This window comes from Carassius carassius, chromosome 18 (assembly GCF_963082965.1).
Source record: "Carassius carassius chromosome 18, fCarCar2.1, whole genome shotgun sequence".
Classification (NCBI taxonomy): domain Eukaryota; kingdom Metazoa; phylum Chordata; class Actinopteri; order Cypriniformes; family Cyprinidae; genus Carassius; species Carassius carassius.
In genome coordinates this window covers 561160-585000 of record NC_081772.1, presented here as the reverse complement: position 1 = coordinate 585000, position 23841 = coordinate 561160, and the positions used below count along the sequence as shown (strand labels likewise).

The 23841-nt window shown below is 37.7% G+C and overlaps 1 protein-coding gene across 4 annotated transcripts in view; it reads left to right on the top strand.

Annotated features, from left to right (window-relative positions):
- LOC132092036 (MAM domain-containing glycosylphosphatidylinositol anchor protein 2-like) overlaps positions 1-16827 on the top strand; it is a 141876-nt gene extending 125049 nt beyond the window's left edge. For all 4 annotated transcript variants that reach the window (XM_059498093.1, XM_059498091.1, XM_059498090.1 and 1 more), the window contains exons 12-17: positions 10367-10387; positions 10923-11078; positions 12298-12459; positions 14175-14308; positions 15064-15163; positions 16408-16827. In XM_059498093.1, the coding sequence (XP_059354076.1) occupies positions 10367-10387; positions 10923-11078; positions 12298-12459; positions 14175-14308; positions 15064-15163; positions 16408-16496 (662 nt within the window). In that variant the 3' untranslated portion in view covers positions 16497-16827. The remainder of the gene's footprint in view (positions 1-10366; positions 10388-10922; positions 11079-12297; positions 12460-14174; positions 14309-15063; positions 15164-16407) is intronic.
- The last annotated feature ends 7014 nt before the right edge of the window (positions 16828-23841 follow it).

The following is a 23841-nucleotide window of genomic DNA, read 5'->3' as shown; positions in this document are numbered from 1 at the left end:
GCAAAGATTCATATTGGAATCTTAAGCGTCACATTGCCAGAAAGCACGAGGATGTGCTACACAAACATGGTAGTGCAGCAAAAGGTGAGCTATAGCCATACCACTCGAGAATAAATTAATAGATAAATGGGTAAGGCTGTTGTACTGAGCCCCTCTCATGACATACAGACTAAAATATATTGTAATAACATTTCGTTCCCAACCATGAATTAAGAATTCGTTCTCTCATTTAGGGTGGCCACGAATTAAATTCGTTTCCACAAATTCTTAAATCGTTCCCTGGTTTAGTAAATCGTGGCCATGTTGAACAAATTCGTAGGCTACTCTCGTTTTATTAAAACAAGAAAACAAATTATTACAACGTGGTCACGATTTACTAAACCATGGATCGAAATAGTATATTGTTAATGTTGTACAATTTAAATAAAATGAGGAAATTAATTATTAAAACATGCTGACGTCAAGTTGGAACGAATTGTTAATTCGTTATGCAATCATCATATCAGTGCAACTAAAAATAACCTATAGCCAACACACAATATTAATTAGCCTACATAATTGTAGTTGATGTAGCCTATTTTTAGGTTGAAATTAGACAAGTTATTGAACCACTTGTTAAATTTTAATTTTTTTTTAAAAACTCACCCGAATAAATAGGAAAAAATGAAGGAATAAAGGATAGGGAAATAGGAATAAATAGAAAAAAATTACTGTACGCTATTATAATGTATGCAAATTTGTTTTTACAGAAAAAACTACCAATCAAAGGGAGATAAAGAATTTTTTCCCTCTCCTGCGTCCCCAGACTCCCCAGGTCTCTGTGTCTAATGCACGCAAGAAAGAATTAGATGACGCATTTTTTAAGATGATCTATGTGGATTATGAACCTCTCACAAAAGGTGAACGTGAGGGTATGCGTAATTTTGTCAGCGTTGCCCAGCCCGGCTATACCACACTGTGCTACAGTACAGTACGTGACACTCTGATGCCGAATGCTCTTAGCGAGATGGAAGGCAGACTTAGAGAGTTGTTGCAGTTAGGAGATGGCTTTGTGCTGACTTTAGACATTTGGACAAATAGAAGAGGACACAGCTTTCTGAGTGTTGTGGCGAGTTTCATTGATGAAATGTTTACTGGTCACACTGTGCTGCTGTCCTGTGAACATCTTAAAGGACACCACAACGCTGAGAATATTTTTCATAAATATGAAAGCATCTTGCAACACTGGAATTTACAACGGCGAGTTGTCAGGGTGGTGACTGACAGCGCAAGTAACATGGTAAAGGCTTTCGACCTCCCAGGGTTTGATGAAAGTTCAACTGAAGAGGAGGGCGAGGAAGAGGTCCTTGAGGAAGATGGCAGTGGCACAGAGGAAGGTCCACTTTCACCATTCCAGCCAGATTTTGCGCAGATCATAGAAAACATGAGCGCCACATACATCACTGAATCTAATCTGCATATGCGATGCCCCATCCATTTACTGCAACTCGCCATAAAGGATGCAATAAACGGTCATGCTGATGTAGACAAAATGATCACACGAACGGCAAAACTTGTAAAGAGTATTAGAAAAAGCACCTTAAACACTGAGGAGGCTGATAAACTAGGTGTGCGTCCCACCCCAGCATGTGCCACCAGGTGGAGCAGTCAGCTGCGCATGATCGAATCAGTACTGAAAATGTTCGAAAGAGACCCGCAATTCCAAAACAAGCTGAAAATTCCCGAGCACAGTAAGCTGACCATGAATGACGTACTTCATCTCCGAGCCCTGACTGAGGTGCTATTGCCTCTGGCAGAGCTTACAACTGCTATGCAAAAAGAGCTCGGAAACCTTGGGATGATTCTTCCAGCTGTAATGGAAATCAAACAGCTTTTGTCCAGTGTCCCTGACAACCGCTCCGTCAACATTCGTGCATTTGTGGAGACACTGTCAGATAATGTCTCTACTCGTTTTAACAGATTTTACTCTGACAAGCACCTTGTGTTGGCGGCTGTGTTGGATCCACGTTTTAAAACTGAATAGATCATTAGAGATGGTACAGTGAGCAATCAACTCGTAGAGATTCGTGAAATGTTGGTAAAAGAGGCAGAATGCAGTGGTGTGGAGACTGCGGTGGACACAGTGACTGAGGCTAGAAGCGCTCCCAAGAAGGCCCGCATTTTCGGCTCATATGAGAGCAACTCGAGTGTAGCTGACAGTGCCAGAGGTGAGATGGAGGAGTACCTGGGCTCAATGAGAAAAGGTCCAAATGAAGACGTCCTAGGATTTTGGAAAACCAATGCTGGATCACTCCCTCGACTAGCCAGGGTCGCCCGCAAAATCTTCAGCATCCCCAGTGGTTCTGCCAGTGCTGAGCGCGTGTTTTCCGCCGCTGGATTACTGTCCCGGGCACACCGCATGAGCCTGAAACCTAATACTTTGTCCAAGCTAATGTTTCTAAAAGTAAATTCTAAAGTGATGTAAAGATTGAGACGTTTTTAAATAGACCGCAGTTACCCGAAGTTTTGGTCTATTTAAACTTTAGAACGCGCGTTTCTTTTACTAATGCCAGTAAATCATCCAGGTGTGCTTTGATAAGATGTTGTTAAGTGCATTTCACCTGTGTGTGCTTTTATGAGCATGATAGTCCAGATGTGTTTTGTGAAGTTCTACATGCATTTCATCTTGTTTGTGTGTGTGTGTGTTTGTGCACGCGCGGGCGCGTTTTAATATGCCTGTTTTGCAACTGCATATATGTTCACGGAAATAAAATAATGAAAATCAAATCTACCTTTTCAGTTTTTGCTTGTAATAGGCAAGTTTGCCAAAGGGCTAGACATGTTTTTTTAATTAAGTTAATTTAATGCATTTAAATGAATAAAAAGAACAGACTTTTATTCAGAATCACCCCGAAATAACTTCTATTTACAATCCTAGCTACTGTAATTTATACATTTATTCCAGATATTCATTACAAAGTACAAACAGAAAGCAAGTAGCCTACAGAGACATTTTATGTCTGAGCGGGATCTGAGCGGGATTTGTTTTACCGGTGAGCGTGAGCGATCCAGCAGTGGAGCGTTCGCTTGGGACGCGAGCGACTGAGTGGAGCACACGCGCATAGAGCGGAATATTGAGCTGAGCGTCACACCGCTCCGCTTCGCTCACATGCTCTCCCGCAAGAGTCACTGGTGTTGGTGTGACGGCGCGATTCAGCGGTTCGTCTGGGTTTCCTGCGACAGCTCCCGCGTTCCCCTGAGCGCTTCAACACTGCTAAAAGAGCAATTTCTCTCACAAAAGAGTTACGGGCCGATTTGCGTCTTTTTAAAGATGTCATTTCGCCCGTGTGTTTCTGGGTGCGGTCGATATATCGCTCCTCGTGACGGTCACGATCGCTGTGTCACGTGTTTGGGCTTCCAGCACGCTGAGACTGCGTTCGTGGATGGCTCATATTGGTTGGCTCACGGCAGCAGTCTCGCCCCGGGGAATGGAGACTCCACCCCCAGTCGGTTCAGCTGATTTGGGAACACTTCGGAGATGCTCAGGTAGACCCTGTTTGCCTCTCCAGAAAATTCCCACTGCCAGTTGTTTTACTCCCTGACCGAGGGCACCCTCGGCACGGACGCCCCGGCACACAGCTGGCCGCTGGGCCTGCCCAAGTATGCGTTTCCCCCAGTGAGCCTTCTTGCACAGACGTTGTGCAAGATCAGGGAGGACGAGGAGCAGGTCCTCATGGTTGCGCCTTTTTGGCCTGGCCGGACCTGGTTCCCCGAACTTGTACTCCTCGCGACAGCCCCTCCCTGGCCAATTACTCTGAGAAAGGACCTTCTTTCTCAGAGACGGGGCACCCTCTGGCACCCACGTCCCGATCTGTGGAACCTACATGTGTGGGTTCTGGACAGGTCACGGAAGGTTTAGGTACCTTGCCACCACAGGTGGTAGCTACCATCACTTCAGCTAGGGCCATGTCCACCAGACATGCCTATGCTTTGAAGTGGAACCTCTTCGTCACTTGGTGTTCTTCACGGCGTGAGGACCCCTGGAAATGTCCGATTGGGTCAGTGCTGTCCTTTCTTCAGGAGGGGTTGGAACGAAGGCTGTCTCCTTCCACCCTCAAGGTCTACGTGGCCGCCATTTTGGCTCACCATGACCCTGTTGAAGGTAAGTCTCTTGGGAGGCACGATCTGTTCATCAGGTTCCTGAGAGGAGCAAGGAGGCTCAAGCTGCCTCGCCCTCAGCAAGTCCCCTCTTGGGACCTCGCAGTGGTTCTATCAGCACTGCAGAGAGCTCCCTTCGAACCCTTGCTCTCAGTAGAGCTAAAATTTCTATCTTTGAAAACTGCGCTCCTGACGGCTTTGGTTTCGGTGAAGAGGGTCGGGGACCTGCAGGCATTTTCAGTTGACGAAGGAGTTTGGGCCGGCTAACTCTCACGTTATCTTGAGACCCCGGCCTGGGTACGTGCCCAAAGTTCCCACCACTCCTTTTAGGGATCAGGTGGTGAACTTGCAAGCGCTGCCCCTGGAGGAGGCAGACCCAGCCCTGGCGCTGCTCTGTCCAGTACGTGCGCTCCGCACCTACTTGGACAGAACTCGGTGCCTTAGGACCTCAGACCAGCTCTTTGTCTGTTACGGAGGCCAGCAGAAGGGAAAGGCTGCAGAGGTTATCCCACTGGATAGTGGATGCTATTGTCCTGGGTTATCAGGCTCAAGACCTGCCATGCCCCCTAGGGGTGAGAGCTCACTCAACTAGGAGCGTAGCTTCCTCCTGGGCGCTGGCGCATGGCGCCTCGCCAGCAGACATCTGTAGAGCTGAGGGGTGGGCGACACCTAACACATTCGCGAGGTTTTATAATCTCCGTGTAGAGCCCGTGTCCTCCCGGGTACTCGCCCCTTCGGGCCAGTAAGGACCTGCTCGGTGTCAATCCGCTTGCTGCGCCATTCCACTCCGCGGACTGGATGCGTGCGCTATTCCCCTCAGGTGAGTTCCTCAGTCAGAACCCTGGGTTCCTCCAGCATTGTTGATGTCCAACACTTGTGTACATGCCCTTTGGTCAGCCATGTGTGGGACTAGGTGCCTCCATGTGTCGTGATTCCCCTTCTGGGTAATCCCACGTGTGTATGTCCACAGTAAGTCTCTCCGCAGCATGTGTCTTTCCCTTGACAAGCCCCTTGCCAGCTCTGTCGTTGTAACTTCCACCCTGCGGGCTGGGTACCTCAGAGTTCTTATGTATCACCACCTCGGTAGATACCTGCCTTCTGTAAGTCCTCCCACGGGCAGGCAGCCTGCTAGCATATGTCCAGCTGGAATATGCTACCCAGTGTAGTCTGTGTGAGCTATAGGCCCTCACTCGTGCTGGCCTCAAGACAGGGTGCTATCACTCACACGGGTCGCTGGAAGACAGCCATGTGGCGTTTTGTAAGGGACCCCATTCGTAACGTCGAATGTGACCGACTGAAAGGGAACGTCTTGGTTACGTATGTAACCCTCGTTCCCTGAAGGAGGGAACGGAGACGTTACGTCCCCTTGCCACATCGCTGTTCCGCTGAACGGCCAGGTCACTGGCTCGGCTCCTCAGCGAAGACTTGAATGCGAGTTGCTCGCGTTGCTCCTTATTTACCCACTCTGCGGGGCGGAGCTCATTATGCAAATTCCGCAGACCAAGGTACTTTGTGTACCATTGGCTCGTTTTGTACCACTCGAAGGTGATTGGGCTCTCGGGCGAGATCCCATTCGTAACGTCTCCGTTCCCTCCTTCAGGGAATGAGGGTTACATACGTAACCAAGACGTTTCACCTACATCTACATATTACAAAATAAGTCCATTATAAAATTACATTAATCTATAACTAATAAATAATGCAAATATACAGATTCATCTAAATTCCCATTAGGGTTAGAACAACATCAAGTACCTCAAAACTACAAATCCATATTAATGTAACTCACAATGGAAATATACAGATATAGAAGTACTTCAAATCTACAAATTCATATTAATATCACTCATAAAGAATGTGAATACATAGATTAAAATTCAGATCAACATTTCAGAAAAACAAGTACTTCAAATCTACAAATTTACATATCACTCATAAAGAATTGTAAAATTGAATCGCGAATCATTTGAGTCAGTTTGTGAGTTTGGAGCGGGATCGCGAATCATTTGAGTCAGTTCGGGAGTTCGGAGCGGGTTCGCGAATCATTTGAGTCGTTTGGGAGTTCGGAGCGGGATCGCGAATCATTTGAGTCAGTTTGGGAGTTCGGAGCGTGAATCATTAGAGTCAGTTCGGGAGTTTGGAGCGTGAATTATTTTAATCAGTTCGGGAGTTCGGAGCGGTTCGCGAATCATTTGAGTCTGTTTGGAAGTTTGGAGCGTGAATCATTTGAGTCAGTTCGGGAGTTTGGAGCGTGAATCATTTTAATCAGTTCGGGAGTTCGGAGCGGTTCGCGAATCATTTGAATCACTTTTTCTGTTTTGTGTTTGTATAGACCATAACGCATAAAAGCGCATTAATGGGAACATTAAAGAAAGTTCTTTAAAAAAGTAACTAAAAAGTTACTTTTAACAGTAATGCATTACTTTTTGGTATAAGTAATCAACAAAGTAATTGAATTACTTTTTGAATTAAGTTACTAGTAACTGTAACTAGTTACTATTTCTTAGTAACTAGCACAACACTGGTGTTGTCATAACGTTCACCTTGGAGATTGAAAACGTTTCTTTTTTGAGACCCCAGGAGCCCAAATTCAGACCCCGAACAATAAAACCCACAGAAGAGGTGGGAGTTCAAAGGAGGAATCTTTATATTACCAAACTGCAGGGAGAGGAAGAGTAGATATAAGTCATGATCTGCAAGATGAACCACAATCTGATGTGATCCGAACACCTCAGAGAAAACCAGTGTTGAGCTGCTGCAAGAGCTTTTGAAGCACAGCAGCTGTGGTCAAAGAGTTCTCGTGTGTTCTGACAATATCACAATATCACATTCCGGCTTCGCGGATCATTTGAATCAGTTCGGGAGTTCGGAGCGTGATTCATTTGAGTCAGTTTGGGAGCTCGGAGCGGGTTCGCGAAGCATTTGAGTCAGTTTGGGGTTCGCGAATCATAGCTGTATATGGATAGGCATTTTTAACTAATTTAGTAGCTAGTTCTAATTACGTTTTCCACGCGTGTTTAGGTGTAATATGTGAACTCGTATTTTTTGTTTTAATGATGTGCCTTTTAACAGTATCAAGTATATTCAAAAACTAAACAAATTGTGCCTAAAAAGTGCACTCATCTAGACTAATGTAAAGTTACATGATGAAGTCATACTAGTGCGCGTGTGCATTTTGAGTGCGTTCTTTCACTGCATTATTTGGTGTATTCAAATGCATTTATGGATGCATGTGAATGATCACAAAATTCAAGATATGGGGGTTAGAAAATGTATATATTTATATCATTTTATGTAATTAATCAATATCACACGAAGAGTGCCATTTCAGTTTTTCTCCAAAAATCAGCACGATTAAAATGTGATATTAAGTTACTACAAACAATAATTTAATTACAAATACAAAATGTTGCAGAATAATGTAACATATGAATGAATAATAGCCTAAAGAACCTTTGTGCCAAAATGGTTCTTTCTTGTCATTATAGAACCTTTTTAGCATAAAAGGTTCTTTGGAGTTGAGTAAAGAACCCTATGGTTCTATATAGAACCCCAATGAACCCTTTTTTTTAAGAGTGTAAAAACACATTTGTTTCGGACCAGAAAGAGATGCATAAACATTTCTAAAAAATGCATATTTTTTAGTTAGGCAGCGAAACTGTGATGCTTTAATACACTCAAAATACACACAATTTATTCATTTAGTTAGTCTTTTATTTAAGAATTTATTTATTATTTGAGATGTGATAGGTTTCATGTTCAAGTCATTTTAATCTGGGTATGTATGGAGCACCATTAGGGTCAAAAATACTTATTTTTGTAAAATTTACTATAGAGTTTAATAGTGTCTGTATAATAGTGTCTACATAATAGTGTCATTATCTGCGATTATGAATGTGATATTGCCTAATTTTCAGTGAACTATGGCTCTGTGTAGTGAATGGCACTCATGACAATCACATGCGATTAATTGCACAGCGATTAAGTACAGGAAGTTGCTGCTGCCAATATAAAAGACTATGTGGTGCTGTGAGTATTTAAGACATACTGCTGCTGCACAAATAGCATATAAACTAACACGTAGCAGATCTATACAGGTGGAGCTGGGGAAGGTGAAGGGTTTCAAAGCAACTCTGAAAGCACGCTGGAATGCACAGGCGGATGCTACCCAGCCATTTAAATGTAAAGCAGAAAGCTCATTAGCTGCATATGCAAAATTAACATGTCACAAGTCGTATAATGCTAAGAACATCATCAGATTAAATTAATGTTACGTTATGACTGAACTTGGTGATATATATACATATATTGTGGTATATAGATTTACAAGGCATGGAATAAGATAGGGGTCTTATTATGCTCTTTTACAAAGTCTTGCTTTTATTTTGTGGGTGTACTAGAATAGGGTTCTCATACACACAAAAACACATTATTTTTCCAATATTTTACATTATTCCAACACCTCTCTACCCAGTCTGGAATGAACTTGCTCAAATAGTCCCTGTATCAAATGAAGCTCCGCCTTCTGAAATATGAAATAGGCTGTGATTGGTCAGCTGGGCCAGTGTGTGCAACCAGGTCTCGTCCCATTCATAGATATTTGTGACATTACAAATCCCAGAAAAAAAGGCGTTGTAGTCCAAATTAGTTGTTTGTTGTAGTTTTTGAAAAACAATTTGAGCTTTGTAACTTTGCAGTTCTGTTTTATGCTCAAACAGCAACATTACAGACTAACTAAAGTTGAAAAAGTCTTTTTATTGAACAGTAGAAAGCTGTTCATGAGGTTGATTGCCTGGGGGAAAAAACTATTCTTGTGCCTGTCAGTCCTGGTGTTATGGTGCTCTGTAGCACTGACCAGATGATAAGAGTTCAAAAAGGAAGATGACTTGGATGTGAGGGCTCCAGAGTGATTTTCTGAGCTCTTTACCTCACTCTGGATTTATACAGTACTTGGAGGGTGGGCAGAGGGTAACCAACAATCCTCTCAGCTGTCCGAACCGCTCTCTGTAGTATTCTAGATTCTGATTTTGTAGCTGAGCCAAACCATACAGTTATAGAAGTGCACAAATCTGACTCGATGGCCGAGTAGAACTGTGTGAGTGGCTCCTCAGCTGATGAAGGAAAAGCAGCCTCTGCTGGGTCTTTTTAAGAATAGAGTCAATGTGATTATCCCACTTTAGGTCCTGTGAGATGGTGGTGCACAGGAACCTGAATCACTCATTTCACTGCTATTCATATACTCTTCATATAACCATGTGTGTGACAAATAAAAATCCTGGACTCTACTTCAGTCACAGTTTCTCCTGAATTCTATGGTCATCTTTCCGGTTTTGAGCGTGTTTAGCTCCAGGTTGTTATAACTGCACCAGACAGCCAGTTCTTTAACCTCCTGTCTGTAAGCAGACTCGTCTAAGTCCTGGATGAGACTGAAGACTGTACTGTCGTCTGCAAACCTCAGGAGCTGGAGTAGAGATGCAGTCATTTGTGTACTGGGAGAAGAGCAGTGGGCAGAGTACATCCCCCTGAGGGGCGCCAGTGCTGATAATGTGGATGTTTGACATCAATTTCCTGAGTTTCACTAGCTGTCAGGAAGCTGGTGATCCAGTGACAGAGGGAGCTAGGAACAGAGAGCTTGGTTAGTCTGGTCTGGAGGAGTATTGGGATGATGGTGTTGAAAGCCGAGCTGAAGTCCACAAACACGATCCTTGCATAAGTCCTCGATTTGTCCAGATGTTGCAGGATGTTGTCAGCCAAACTAATTTTGTTTGTTCATGTAATGATAATTGTCTTAATTTGCTAATAACGATATTATTGTTACAGCAACTGAAACAACAAGTACTGTTCTTGAGTAAATTGATTATTTTCAGATTTTCTGGATGAATAAAAGTAAGCAAAATATAATTTCAGCGTTTCTACTTCATTGCTCTTTCTTTGTTATTATTTGTGAAATTTACTAGCAATTTTTGCCATTTAGAAATTTTTTAGGATTTGTTTTTGTTGTTATGTGTGAGAAGTATTAATATTAAGGTTAGGTTTGGTGTAACTAAATACATTTTGCTTTTCAAAGAGTGATTTTAGTGAATTCTAATGAATCCATTTAGGGTCAATTTGGAAAAAGGTCATTAAATGTGAATTATAATAATTAATTATTGTTATGGATTGAATTGCAATATGTTTATTATTATTCAGCAGCTGATCTGATGAATGTTTTAATCTTTTCTCTTCACAGTTCCCATCAATCCTCATCTGAGTGAGTATTTACTCACTATTCCTTCCTTCATTCGAGCGGGTAAAGATCCTAAATTCTGAAGAGTGTCACTCCTGCTGGAGTTTAATCAAGCCAATGAATATTTATCAATAAACAGCACCTGCTGAATTCTTTTCCTTTGTTATAATGATGTGTCCTGACATTGTTTACTCGCTGTGTCACTGATGAAGAATCTCTCAGACACTTTTTGCCCAAAAACGCTTCAGGACATACCTGTGGGTTAAAATATGATTATTATGATTAAATGCATTAAATCTATGTTGCTGTTTTTTATTTATTTTATATATATTATATATATAATATATGAAATCTATTCAAATTAAATTAAATTAAATTAAATTAAATTAAATTAAATTAAATTAAATTAAATTAAATTAAATTAAATTAAATTAAATTAAATTAAATTAAATTAAATTAAATTAAATTAAATTAAATTAAATTAAATTAAATTATGATAAATGATTTTTTTTTTTTTTTGATGTCTGGTTGAACTAATCCTTCTTCTGCTCGTTCTCAGGAGAGTTTCACTGCAGTTTTGAGGAGGATCCCGTCTGTATGTTCACTCAGGACAAGAACGATGACTTCGACTGGACGAGACACAGCGCAGCCACACGTGACACTAAATACACGCCCAACACGGGACCCAGCGGTGACCACAGCGGCTCCAAACAGGGTACGAGCATCTGACCCGATCAAACCCTGCACAGAACAGACATGTTATCACCATTATTACTATTTTTATTTTTATTTTTTACATTTTATACATAATAATATATATGTAGTTTATACAGCAAGTGCATGAATTACTCCCTGAAGCAGTGTTCTGGGTCTCTAATCCTCCTGCTGATTTCTGAAGTTATCTTGAATTGCGTTCAGAACTGCTGAGTTCCAGTTAGTGCTCAGAGTGATTTCATTCAGATGAGATGTTGTCTATCCCCAAAGCGAGACAAAGCCCTCATTGGATGAAGCGACGAGCTGCTCGTTATTGACTAAAGCGTTTGATGACGGGACGAGTGAATAATACATGTGCTTTAATCAGCTGATGATTCCAGACTGTCCGGCGTTTCATTCTCTCAGGAGTCCTACAGAGATTTAATCACCGCTCATCGCATTCAAGAGAGAAACTCTGTGTGATTCTGTCTGGAGGGGAAGAACAGTCACATATAATAAAAATGAAGGATATCGATGGAATGAAACACACCCGCTTCATGGTTATACCTCGCAATAAATCATTAATTTATATGAATAAATCTTTTATGAATCAGTAACAAATATCATTTTTTCTTTGATTTTCTTTCTACATTTTCCATTAGTTTTTTTCTACAGATACATTACAACTGGGTAAAAGAAAAAAACATAATTCATATAAATTTACTCATTATAGTATACATTCGTACATATGTTGAAATACATTTTATAGAAAATTATTTGTGTATGTTAAAGAAAATTTTTAGATCTTTTATAATGTCCTTGTGTATTTTACGAACATTTGTTTGATGTTTTTAGTTTGTGTTTATATTGTATGGTGAATCCAATGACAATTATATATATACAGTATATATATATTAGAGGTGTAACAGTACTTGTATTCGTACCGGACCGTTTCGGTACAGGGCTTTCGGTACGGTACCGAATGACCGAATGCAATATTTTGTGTGAGGAACATATACATTTTCGTGTTTCCAAACGAACGTATTAAGTGGCAGAAGTCTCTGCGTTCATATTTTACATATTACACATTACAAATTTATAATATTTTTTAAAAAAAATCTGTTTGTTGGTTTATGTTTTTAATTATTTGGTATTATAGTAATGAGAAATAGTGGAAGAATTAGCCACCTAAGCTCATGTGTGACAGTATGTGTGTCATGACTGTGTTTTGTGGTCCTCAGGTTTCTACATGTACATTGAGACGTCCAGACCTCGAAAAGAGGGTGATACGGCTCGTCTCTTGAGCCCAACGTTCAACGTGGCTCTTAAAAGCTCCTACAGCATCACCAGCCCGCCGGCGTACTGCTTCAGCTTCTACTTCCACATGTTCGGCAAACACATCGGTAAGAGCGACGAATCTCGTTATCACTTCACCTGGCACAGATCTGCAGACAGCCTAAACCTCAAGCTCTTCTGAAAGCTGATAAACATCTGCCATGTTTTGCGTTTGAACACACTTTGACCCCTGTAGTGGGGCATGTTGTCACACGATTGACATGAACACTCAGGAATACTGCTGGATGCTCTCAGCTGTCAATAATACTCTTAGTAGCAATGTTTAATATTTATTAATGTTTTGAAGTAGCTTTTTTTTTTTTTTGTTAATTTATCATTTTGTATAATTATTATATAAAAATTTGTTTATATTCGTTTTTGTTCTTTTAAAATTCTGTTTAGATTCATTTTTTAATTACGTTTTAGTCATTTAGTTTTAGAAATTAAAATTTCATTTCAGTTGTTTTTAATTTAGCTAATATTTGTCTTTTATTTTATTTCAGCTTCATTTCTGTTCTTTACTTCACTAACAATTTACAGTTTTCAATAGATAGATGGTTTATTTTAATAATATAGCTTTTTTAATTACTGAACATGATTTTCATTCCATTTTCATTTTGATTTTAGTGTGACTTTTAATATTATTGCATTTGTCTTAAAAAATTCATTATATATATATATATATATATATATATAATTTTATTTGGCTTTAATGTAGTAATTTAGTTTTAGTAAACATTTCCAGTTAGTTACCAATGCAACATTTCAAATTATCATTATTATTATTTTTTTCATTTTGATTTTAGTGTGAATTTTAGTAACTTTGTGTTTTTGTCATTTTTATTGTTTTTTTTTTTCGATTTTTTTGATTAGATTTTTTTTTTTTTTTTAGTTTTAGTAATTTAGATTTAGTAATTTAAATAAATTTTATTGTACTTAGTTGCCAAAGCAACATTAAAAATTCTAATTGAAGTTTAAGTGTTTTTATCAAATTTTTTTAGTTTTATACTTTTATTTATTTATTATTTTGATAGATTTAGTTAATAATGACAATACTGACTTTATTTTTAAGTATTTTTAACATATTGTACCATGTTTAAATTCACAGTTTGTTCCCACTTGCACTTATTAAATTTTTAAAGATTAATGAGCGCTTTGAACCTGCACAGAAAAAGACTGTGATATTTGTTGTGCATAGGGTTGAAAATACAGCTGTGAAAAAGATGAAAACATACAAAAACAGAAAATGTGGTGAGCTGTGATTCTGTGTAGAGTAGATGTGGCCTGATGTTACCTTTTGAATGTTCGCTGAAAGTTCTGAAACAATTTGTTACATTTAAAGAATGTTGGGTGGAAGTCCAACTGAAACATTTCAGGAAAAATGTTACATGAACGATGTAATAGAAACATTTTCATTCTAACATTCTAAGAATATTATTAAAGATCAGATCGCTTTGACTGAAATAAACTTTACAAATATGTGTTGGAACTGAAATGGAAATATTTTCTTTCCACTAGCCTGAAAGAAGACGTGTTATGGAAGCAAAATAAACCTCAAAACTGACCATTCAATGAAAACAACAGTCATAGAGACGAGTCTTGCTTTAATTTCCACACACCTTTCCAAAGTACCCAAAGCAAACATGAGTGTTAATTAATCAACGAGCAGGTAGAAACCAAGTACAGTCAGCAGCATCCTGGATTGAGTTGTGCTCTCCAGCTCTTCTGCTGGACGGCACCGAGGAGGTCAGTTGTTAAACTAATTGATTATATTTTCCTGCAGGCACTCTGAATGCATTTGTGAAGCAGAAAGGTCAGTCGACTTCAGAAGCCGGTCCAGTCTGGTCTCTCAGCGGGAACCAAGGGGACCGATGGAGACAAGCCAAAATTAGCATCCATCCTACTGCCTCCTTCCAGGTGAGCGAACTGCACGGATAATTCACATTCATTCAGTATTTATAAAGCATTTATGAAAGGTTTGGGGTCTGTTTTGAAGGAAATGTAAATTTTTACTCATTGAGGATACATCAAATTAATGAAAAGTGCCAGTTAAGACATTTATAATGTAACAAAAGACTTCTATTTCAAATAAACGCTGTTCTTTAACATTTTCTATGCATCTGTGAATAGTGAAAAAAAAATGTAATGCATCAGTTTCCACCAAAATATTGAGCAGCACAACTGTGTTTAAAATTGATAATAATCAGAAATGTTTCTCGAGCAGTAAATCATCATATTTTCATGATTTCTGAAGATCATGTGACACTGAAGACTGGAGGAATGATGCTGAAAATACAGCGGAGCATCACAGAAATACATTACACTTTAACACAGATTCACACAGAAAACAGCTGCTTTAAATTGTAATTATGTTTCACGATTTTACAGTTTTTTTTTTTGATCAAATAAATGCAGCCCTGGTGAACAGAATAGACTCTTACTTAAAAAATATTTATTATTTATTATATTTATACTTTTCTGTAAAAGTAAAAATAGATGTAATGTTTTAATGCAATTTTATGTCCTAAATGTATTTATGAAGCCAGAAAGCATTGTATTGTATGTTAATGCTGTATTTTGAAAATAGCCTCATATCACAACCTCTTATGGGAGATGCTGTAGAGTCCAGAAGAGGCTCCTGAGATGTTGTTGGTTTGGTTTCCATCACACAGGTGATGTTCGAGGGCATCCGCGGCCCCGGGATCGAGGGGGACATTGCCATCGATGATGTCACTCTCGAGGAGGGGGAGTGTCCTGACCCTCCGTCCAATCGTATGTACCAAACATGCATCTCCATGGTAGCCAGGCTGTAATTATGTGTAGCACAATTACGTCCAGGAGAGCTGAGTAATTACACGAGAACAAATAGCGAGAAAGACGGAAATGAGGCCAGGTAATACATTTCAGACATTTAAGAGCAACCGTATGTGTGAAAAACATCACAAAGATCCGTTTGGGTGCTGTTCATGGAGAAAAGCAGGCATTAACTCTTTCCTCGCCAGCGGTTTTTTTTTTTTAGTTGCCATTGACCATCTGCATTTTTTTTTTAATTCACAAAACTTTCATTGCTTGCACAATATTGTGTGGTATGAAAATATGAACAGGGATGCATATATGTTTTTCGGACTGGTTCTCTAGAGATCACCTGGAGATTTGGTTTGGAGCTCACTCTGCACCGATTGAATATACCTATACATTTTTTTATAATTAATAAAAGTATTAATAGTATAAATGCAGTTAATTTTTTTATGTAAAATAATGATTGTGAATTAACAGCTGTCAACCATGCCTGTATGCAAATGAGCGGATTCTGCTTGAATATATGTGTGTATATATATATATATATACATAATTATAACTTCATGCATTTTATTTCTGTTATACATATATACTATATATATATATATATAAGTTTCACAAAAAAGCGACCTTTTGAAGCTTAGAAAATCGTGTTTTAAAAAAAATCTTATCTTATTCAGATCAATCTTTAATAGAGTTGATCACATCCAGATTACAAACATTTCATTTGGTAACATAAGGAAGTTTTGATGCAACATAAGGAATGTTTAATGTTCAATGATTGCGTTATTTTACATATGCATCCGCTTACAAACACGTCTCTTCATCACCTGTGTTTTGATCCAGATGTTAAATACTCTTTCAGAAGATGTGTAATAGCGCCTCCTCTGCATAACAGTTAAAATACACAAAGCCAGAAAATTCCATAAAGGGACAGTTTAGCGACACCCAAAAATGAAAACTCTCTCATCATTTACTCACCCTTATGACATTCCAAACCTGTATGAGTTTCTAATTTCTAATGAGCACAAAAGAAGATATTTTAAAGAATGTTGTCAACCATGCAGTTGACGGTAGCCATTGCCTTCCACTGTAGTTTTTTCAATACTGTGGAAGTCAATGCTACCGTAAGTTTATACACATGGCAGTCCCAGCTGGAGAGCTCTGATCTGTTATCTGGTTTAATGGTAATCTCTTTCCCTGTGTGTTTCCCACAGCGATCAGAGGAGCGGCTGCACACAGCGTCTCCAGTATATGGCCATTGAGCATCACGCTGTTTTATATCGTCTTCATTGGTCTGAGGTGACACTCCACGTGAGAAGAGACTCCAGACACGTCCCTCAATATATAATCACCAAAGATTCATGCTTTCGGATCGCTTAGAAGGCACAACCACAAACATAAAAGTAATAACTAATGCTAAAAATAAATTCTCTCAATGTCTGGAACCAACCGAGGGTTTGAGCACTGACCTGAGAAGCACAACGACTGGATTTAATGGTGAATGAAGATTCCCCTTCCCTGTTTTCCATCTTGAGATGCTGTTGTGCTTTGGAGTACTCTCAACAAAACATCTCATCTTCTTCTGGTAGTCCCGATCTTGATTTGTTCTGGGTTTGGTTTGGATTGGCGCTTTAAAACGCATATAAAAGAGAACCTCGTTTCGCTTTATTCACAACACTGTGCTCACGTTCCCAAGTGGAGAACCTTGCGTTTTTTGGCGTCTGTGATGGTTCGTCATCGTTCCCAGCACCAGTTGAGAGACAGAGTTTCTGCCATTTAAAAAAAAGAAGTGCCTTCAGGTTAAAAAACAAACAAAACTGATCCGTTAGCCTGGCCATCGACACCAAACGTCCATGTTTCTAACATCTCTGATGGGCTATTTTATACTCATTTCCACGATGTTTGGCTGCTGGAGGACGATGTATGGACGAATGTCACGCTCTCCATCCCGAGCTGTCATGCTTCTGTCATTTATATACCGAACAATGTGCATTCTGAGAGAAAAATAAAAATACAACATATTCATAATTATAATAATATTTTATTACTCCATCCAGAATGTGTCTCAGCTTTTACACACGAACTGTGAAAGTCAGTGGTGGTAACTTATCAATGCTTTTAAAAAAAAAAGAAACGTGTCAAGTTGTGTCTCGTTTCTTCTGATTTACATTCAAATGTTACTGTCTTTATTTCTCGTCGTCTCCCTTGCATTGCTGAAAATATTAAATATTGCCGGTTTGTTAACTGTACAACTTGTATATGTAAAGAAGCTCTGATTTATACGAGATGTTTTGTGTACGAGTCTAAGGAAGCACAACATTTAGGATTCAACCGTTTAGAAGCATCATATATGTGAGTGTCCTCCTGCAAAACCAGCATGAAAATAAAATGTGACACTGGAAGCGTCGAAGCTGCGCGTTAGCTAATTGAATCAATACTACTTTACTTTCGCATTGGCTATTTTTAAATAGATTTTTCACATGATGGTAATATCGCTCATGCGAAGGGTTAAAAACAAAATACGAAAAACGTCAAAAGCTGACTTACAGTCAAAGATGTTCAGAAGTCATTTAAAGTAATAGTTCACACGAAATTGAAAATGTGCAGTGAATGGGTGCCATCAGAATGAGAGTCCAAACAGCTTGATCTGTGCAGATTTCTCTCCTGTCTGAAAGAACGAGCTGGTGAATAATGAAGCGTGATTAATCTCCTGGTTTTACCGGAGGACGTGACATCACATATATGTGCTGGCATGATGTAAAAGATTCATTCACAATACGATGACTGACGCTCGTTACAGGACTTCAGAATCATCCGTCTAACGAATCACGAGTCAAATATACAGGTCAAATCAGCCAAACAGAGTGTCAGAGTCTTTATAATGTAAAAATGAGACGGCCACAAGAAAACAAACCAATACTAATGATATTAATTAAGGGCTAAAGGCATCTTAGCTTGTTTCTGTGTGAACAAATACTACATGAGAAATATTATTTGAAGTCATGGATGTAATGTGTTTTCTGTTTAGAGCTGGGTGATGTATTGAATGCATTTGTGATGATTTGCTGGTGAAAATGAGCCAACATTGTGAGTATTGCAATGATTTTATTGCACTTTTTGTTTGGTGTTCGCATATGATTCATTCGAGTGAATCACTTCAAAATGTCCGATTCAACAATTCCTTTAAAGACTTCCGAAAAGTCATTCAAGTGTTTTATTAAAAAATACTATGTACTGCACATAGTATTTAATGTACTGTAAATATTGCTGTTTATTATTCTGTATTGTTGGTGTGTGTAAATGAAAATGATTCAGAATCATTTGTGTTCGTTTAGTGTGGAACTGTTGCTTTGATTGTTTGAATTAGATTTTCACTGGGTTTTACTTTTATGTTTAAGCATTTACGTTCTGATTATTGTCTGAAAAGTGTTGGGATAATTGTATCACCAGCTCGAATGCCATGATAAAATGTTGACAGGGTAACGTTTGGTCAAATTTAACCCTCCTATCGCATTTTTGCATTGGTGAAACGTGAGCTTTTTAAAACTTGTAATTTGTTTTGTCTAAAGCCATATTGTATCAGATCAGCAACTTCTCTTTAATGAACGAATGTGCAAAAAACATCCTAGTTTACAGTGTTTTACCCCTTTTTTAATATTTGAGAAAACTCAATAATTATTGGAAATTTCACATTTTACAACAACTACAGTAAAAACACTGTGATGCGAGAAACAAGTATATATTTTAAAATATTAATGAGAAATTTTATTTTGATATACCATCATATGATTTTTTTTTAATCATTTAATTTGAGAATTAAACCCATTGAAATGAATGGAATTCAATTAAATTCCTTTGAACTTACAACTTACACTGCTCAAAACTGTTCGAATTTATAAAACCTACATACCATTCATTTTCTAACTTAACAACATACATATTACTCTGGGATGTTTTCAAACAAAATGCATTCATTTTAGTTTCATAACCAGACAAAAAATTATGCAGTGCAGCATAGTGAAATATGGACTTCTTCTCTTTCAAACTCTCTTTCCTTTATCAAATTTAGTCATTTTAGTCAAATTTTCACCTCATTGGGCTGTAGTTCAATAGATATTGTTTATTTGTGTCTCTTACATCTTTAGTCTGTTTTTAGTGACTCTGTGCGTGTATATTTAAATTACCAACAATATTCAGTCCTAAAAGTCTGTGAGAGAGAGGAAACAGGCTACATTTATTTTAGAGAAATAATTTGAGACCAATCTAACTAATAGATGCCACAAAAAAAAATGAACAAAATTCCTGTGTAATCAATTCACTTCCGGGTCAAAAATGACCCGAACACAAAACAATTTATTTTAAATGGTTATATGTCTTAAAAAGTGTTTTAAAAAAAAATCTGGAAAAAAAAATGATGTGTATTTGAATATTCTTCATCCATGGTTTTTTTTTCTATTCTAAAATCAATGGATTAAAAAAAAAAAATTATGTGCTGCTTTTTTTTTTTAACTGACCTGAATGCGATAGGGGGGTTGGGACATTAATGACTGTTCCGGTCAAAACACTGATCAGAGAATAAACGTGCATGTCAGACCTTCCAGAATATCTCATATACAGTATTTATTCAGTTCGTCATCCGCAGAAGCATCGAGTGTTTTAGTAGAGCTGATCTGAAGGCCTCGTCATCTTCTGAAGAGCTTCATGGTTGCTTCTCTCGCACTCACAGACATTTACAGTATCTTAAACCAACACATGTGCATGAATGCAGATGAAGTTGGCTTTTCTCGCTGACTGCAGGTCAATCACTGGAGTTCAGTGTAGATGGTTTGGTCTGATCTGATGTCCTGTAACAGCTGTTCAATCATTATACTCGCTTAACATCCAATAATGCTTCCTTTCACTGTATTTCTTTGGATTTGCCATCCATTTCTGTGTCATTCTTGCAACTAATAATGAAAAAATAATAATAAAGAAAGCTATTTTACATCTGTGTTGGTGAAACGAATTGTAGGAAATCCTTCTGCATGTGTTCCTGGAGTATTTTGCTGTCTTATTAGACATTATTGATTTTTGCAAGATTTTGTTGACTAGGCAAAAAAAAAATTTTTATAGGCTTTTTAATGTCTTTAAGAAAAAAGCATTCATGAGAACAATTTTTTAAATAGAATACATACAAAAATTATGAAACTTGATTTAACGTAAAAACTTCAATTCAGTTGATTATACTAAATTTCTAGCTGGCCCTGTCATTTCAACTTAAAATACAGAAAATAAAATAGTTAGAAATTAATGAAATATTGTAACTTTAAAAATTAAGTTGAAAATTTGAAAAAAAATTAAGTACTGGGGGAAAAAATAGGTATTTTAGTATCATTGGGATACTATAATAGTTTTTGTTATTTTTGTAAATATAATATTTTCTGTTTTTATATTTGATTCTTTCATTTAATTTTTCGGGTAAAGGTTTTAAAGTGTTACTGTGTTTTTGACATTTTTTTTTTTCGGTTTTGTGTTTCAGTTTGAATTATTTTAGTACATCAAGTTAAACTAATTGAAAATGTGTGTGTGATTGATTTATTGATCTTTCAGCTTCACGCTATTGGAATATGATATTGTGATGATATTGTGACATTATGAAACATTGTTGGGATCATTTGGTTGTGGAGTAACTTGACTGACTTTTCCATTAACAAGATAATTTTCCCAGCCAGGGACAGTGCAGGCAAAACACTAATGCATTGTTTTTATTGAACACATAATAATTCGACCCATCACTGTTATAGTGTTTTATTCAATTCAACAAGTTTATTTTTTTGTTAATGGTGCAGGATTTACTTTGCTTGAAAAAATTTATAGTAAATTTCACAATTACAAATGATACAAAAATGAATTAAATCAACTTTGAAAAATCACTTGTTTACAGTACATTTATTTGTTTTCATTGTAAACCTAATTTTTTATGTCGGATAAACACTGCTCTGATCATAGCAGTACATAATAAAATGTATTTGAAAACAAAATTATATGTGATATAAAAAAATCCTGCCCTTTAAATAGCTTTAAAATTAACTAATTTTTGTTGGTGGCTTTCCTGGTGCTCTTTGGTAACTACTTTTGATTTTAGTTTACTAAATAATAAGCTTGTTGCTTGTCCAACTACACTGTCATTGTACATTACATTACACTTTCTTTGTGTTTGCTGCACGAGAAAATGCAAAGGATGCAAATGCATCGCATCGTGTCTCTGAGGAACATTCAACATCAGATCTATCATCCGTCCATTAAATGAGGATTCTTCATTTGTGAAGCCATTAAAACACACTCACTCTGAGTTTAACGAACGCTCTTAAGGATTGATGGCGCTCATTATTTCAATAGTTTCTAAGTGGATCAGAGGGTGTTTTTCTCAAAGACAGTATTTCAGGACTGATAGTCTGTTCACCTGTACTTTAAAGCTCTTCTGAAAGTCCACAGCATCAATACATCGAAGCAGAACGTCGCTGAGGTCTTAAATCATTACTGTATCCTTAAGAAAAGGATGACTGTGTGTAAATAACAAATAAACACTGGTGCAATATTGACTTTAATACTGGAGTCTCTTCTGCTCATCAAGGCTGCATTTATTTGATAAAAAATACAGTAAAAATTATGAAATCGTTTTGTCATGTAAAGCAGCTGTTTTCTGTGTGAATCTGTGTTAAAGTGTAATTTATTTCTGTGATGCTCCGCTGTATTTTCAGCATCATTCCTCCAGTCTTCAGTGTCACATGATTTTCAGAAATCATGAAAATATGATGATTTGCTGCTCGAGAAACATTTCTGATTATTATCAATGTTGAAAACAGTTGTGCTGCTCAATATTTTGGTGGAAACTGTGCACCAAGGGCGAAGGTTTGATTTTGGCATTGGTGGGAAAATAACAGCAGACATTTAATGGTTTGATCAAAATTATTGCTGATATTGATAGGGACATATCACAGCGTCTCATGGGCCTTGCATGTGACAGTGAAGACTGGAGTTATGATACTGAAAATTCAGCTTTTATCACAGGAATAAATTACAGTTTCATAGAGATTCACATACAGAACAGCTATTTTAAATTGTAATAATATTTCACAATTTTTACTGTATTTTGATCAAATTAATATCGCCTTGGAGAGCAGACATTAAAAAAAAACATTAAAAAATAATTATTATTCCAAACTATTAGTGTATTTAAACCGTATAATTGCATGAAGAGTATAATATTGTATTGTGTGTTTATGTGTGTGTCGACCGCAGAGCTGCGAGTGTTTTCACAGACTCTAAGCATTCATTCCAGCGCTGTGTAATCTCAGCCCGCGGTCGTGTGTTTTGTTCCATGTGGGTGATTCTCATAAGAGCTTCTCCAGTCGACTGCCACCGGTTTATACTTCACACCTGAGTGATTGAGTGTAGATGTGTGGAGGATCAGCAGGTTTGAGTGAACTGGAAGCTCTCACTGTTCACGCCGCCACAGTCTGACCTGCAAAATCTAAAGTCGTGACAGAAATATGAATCTTTATTGTTCTGACAGCACATCCCAGCTAACAGGGATCATTCTCACAACATGTTTTATCAGTTATATAAATATTAGGCCAAAACTGTCTGATAGTAACTTTTATGGAACCTTCTTGTAATGTTATGATGTCAATGATGTTATTTGTTCTTGAATGTTCTAAGAAACTTTTTTTGTTGTAACCTTTAAATAATGTTTTAATCATGACAAACTGGACCTTTTTAGAATATTAAAAACTAAATGAGTAAAGTATATAAACAAACGTTGATGTTGGCTTGACAATTCCCTGTGTGGAGGTTTGAAATAACTTTGAAATCCTTGAAGTTTGAAGATCTTACTCAAAGTCAATAAAATGTTATAAACATGTTCTACCATGTTATTAACTAGTTATTAAGCAACATGCTAACATGAAGTGACATGCTGTTAACATGTTTTAACACATCACTAGCATGTTTGGCATGCTTTAATATATATGATTTAGCATGTTGTTAACTTGTTTTAGCATGTTGCTATCATGATTAAGTGAGTACGTTTGAAACATTTAGTTAATACGTTTTATTATGTTGTTAACATGATTCCGTTCACATCATAGTGTTGAGACTGCATTAGTTAAGATTTCCAGTGATTTATTGGCAGCTGCTGACTCTTGATTTGAGCGCAGCCTTTGACAGTATTTTGTTAGACAGCTTGGAGTATACTGTAATTGAATCATGGGCACTGCCCGAACTTTGTTTCGATCTTATCTAATGGGTTGTACTCAATTTCTACAATCGAAGCAGTTTACATCAAAGCCTTTGTATGTTACTACTGGGGTTCCACAGGGCTCAGTTTTGGGTCCTCTCTTATTTATTATTTATCTTTTACCTCTTGGTAATATTTTTAAGAAATTTTTATTCAGTTCTACAGCTATGCTGATGACATAAATGACATAAATACACCTTCGCTCTTCATATTTCCACATGCATAATATTAATCGTATATGTCCTGATTTTTCAGTAAAGGACACAGCGATTCTTGTTCATGCTTTAGTCACTTCCCATGTTGATTATTGTAACACTTTTATGGTCTTCCTTCAGAGCTTCTCCATAAACCTCGGCTAGTACAGAATTCA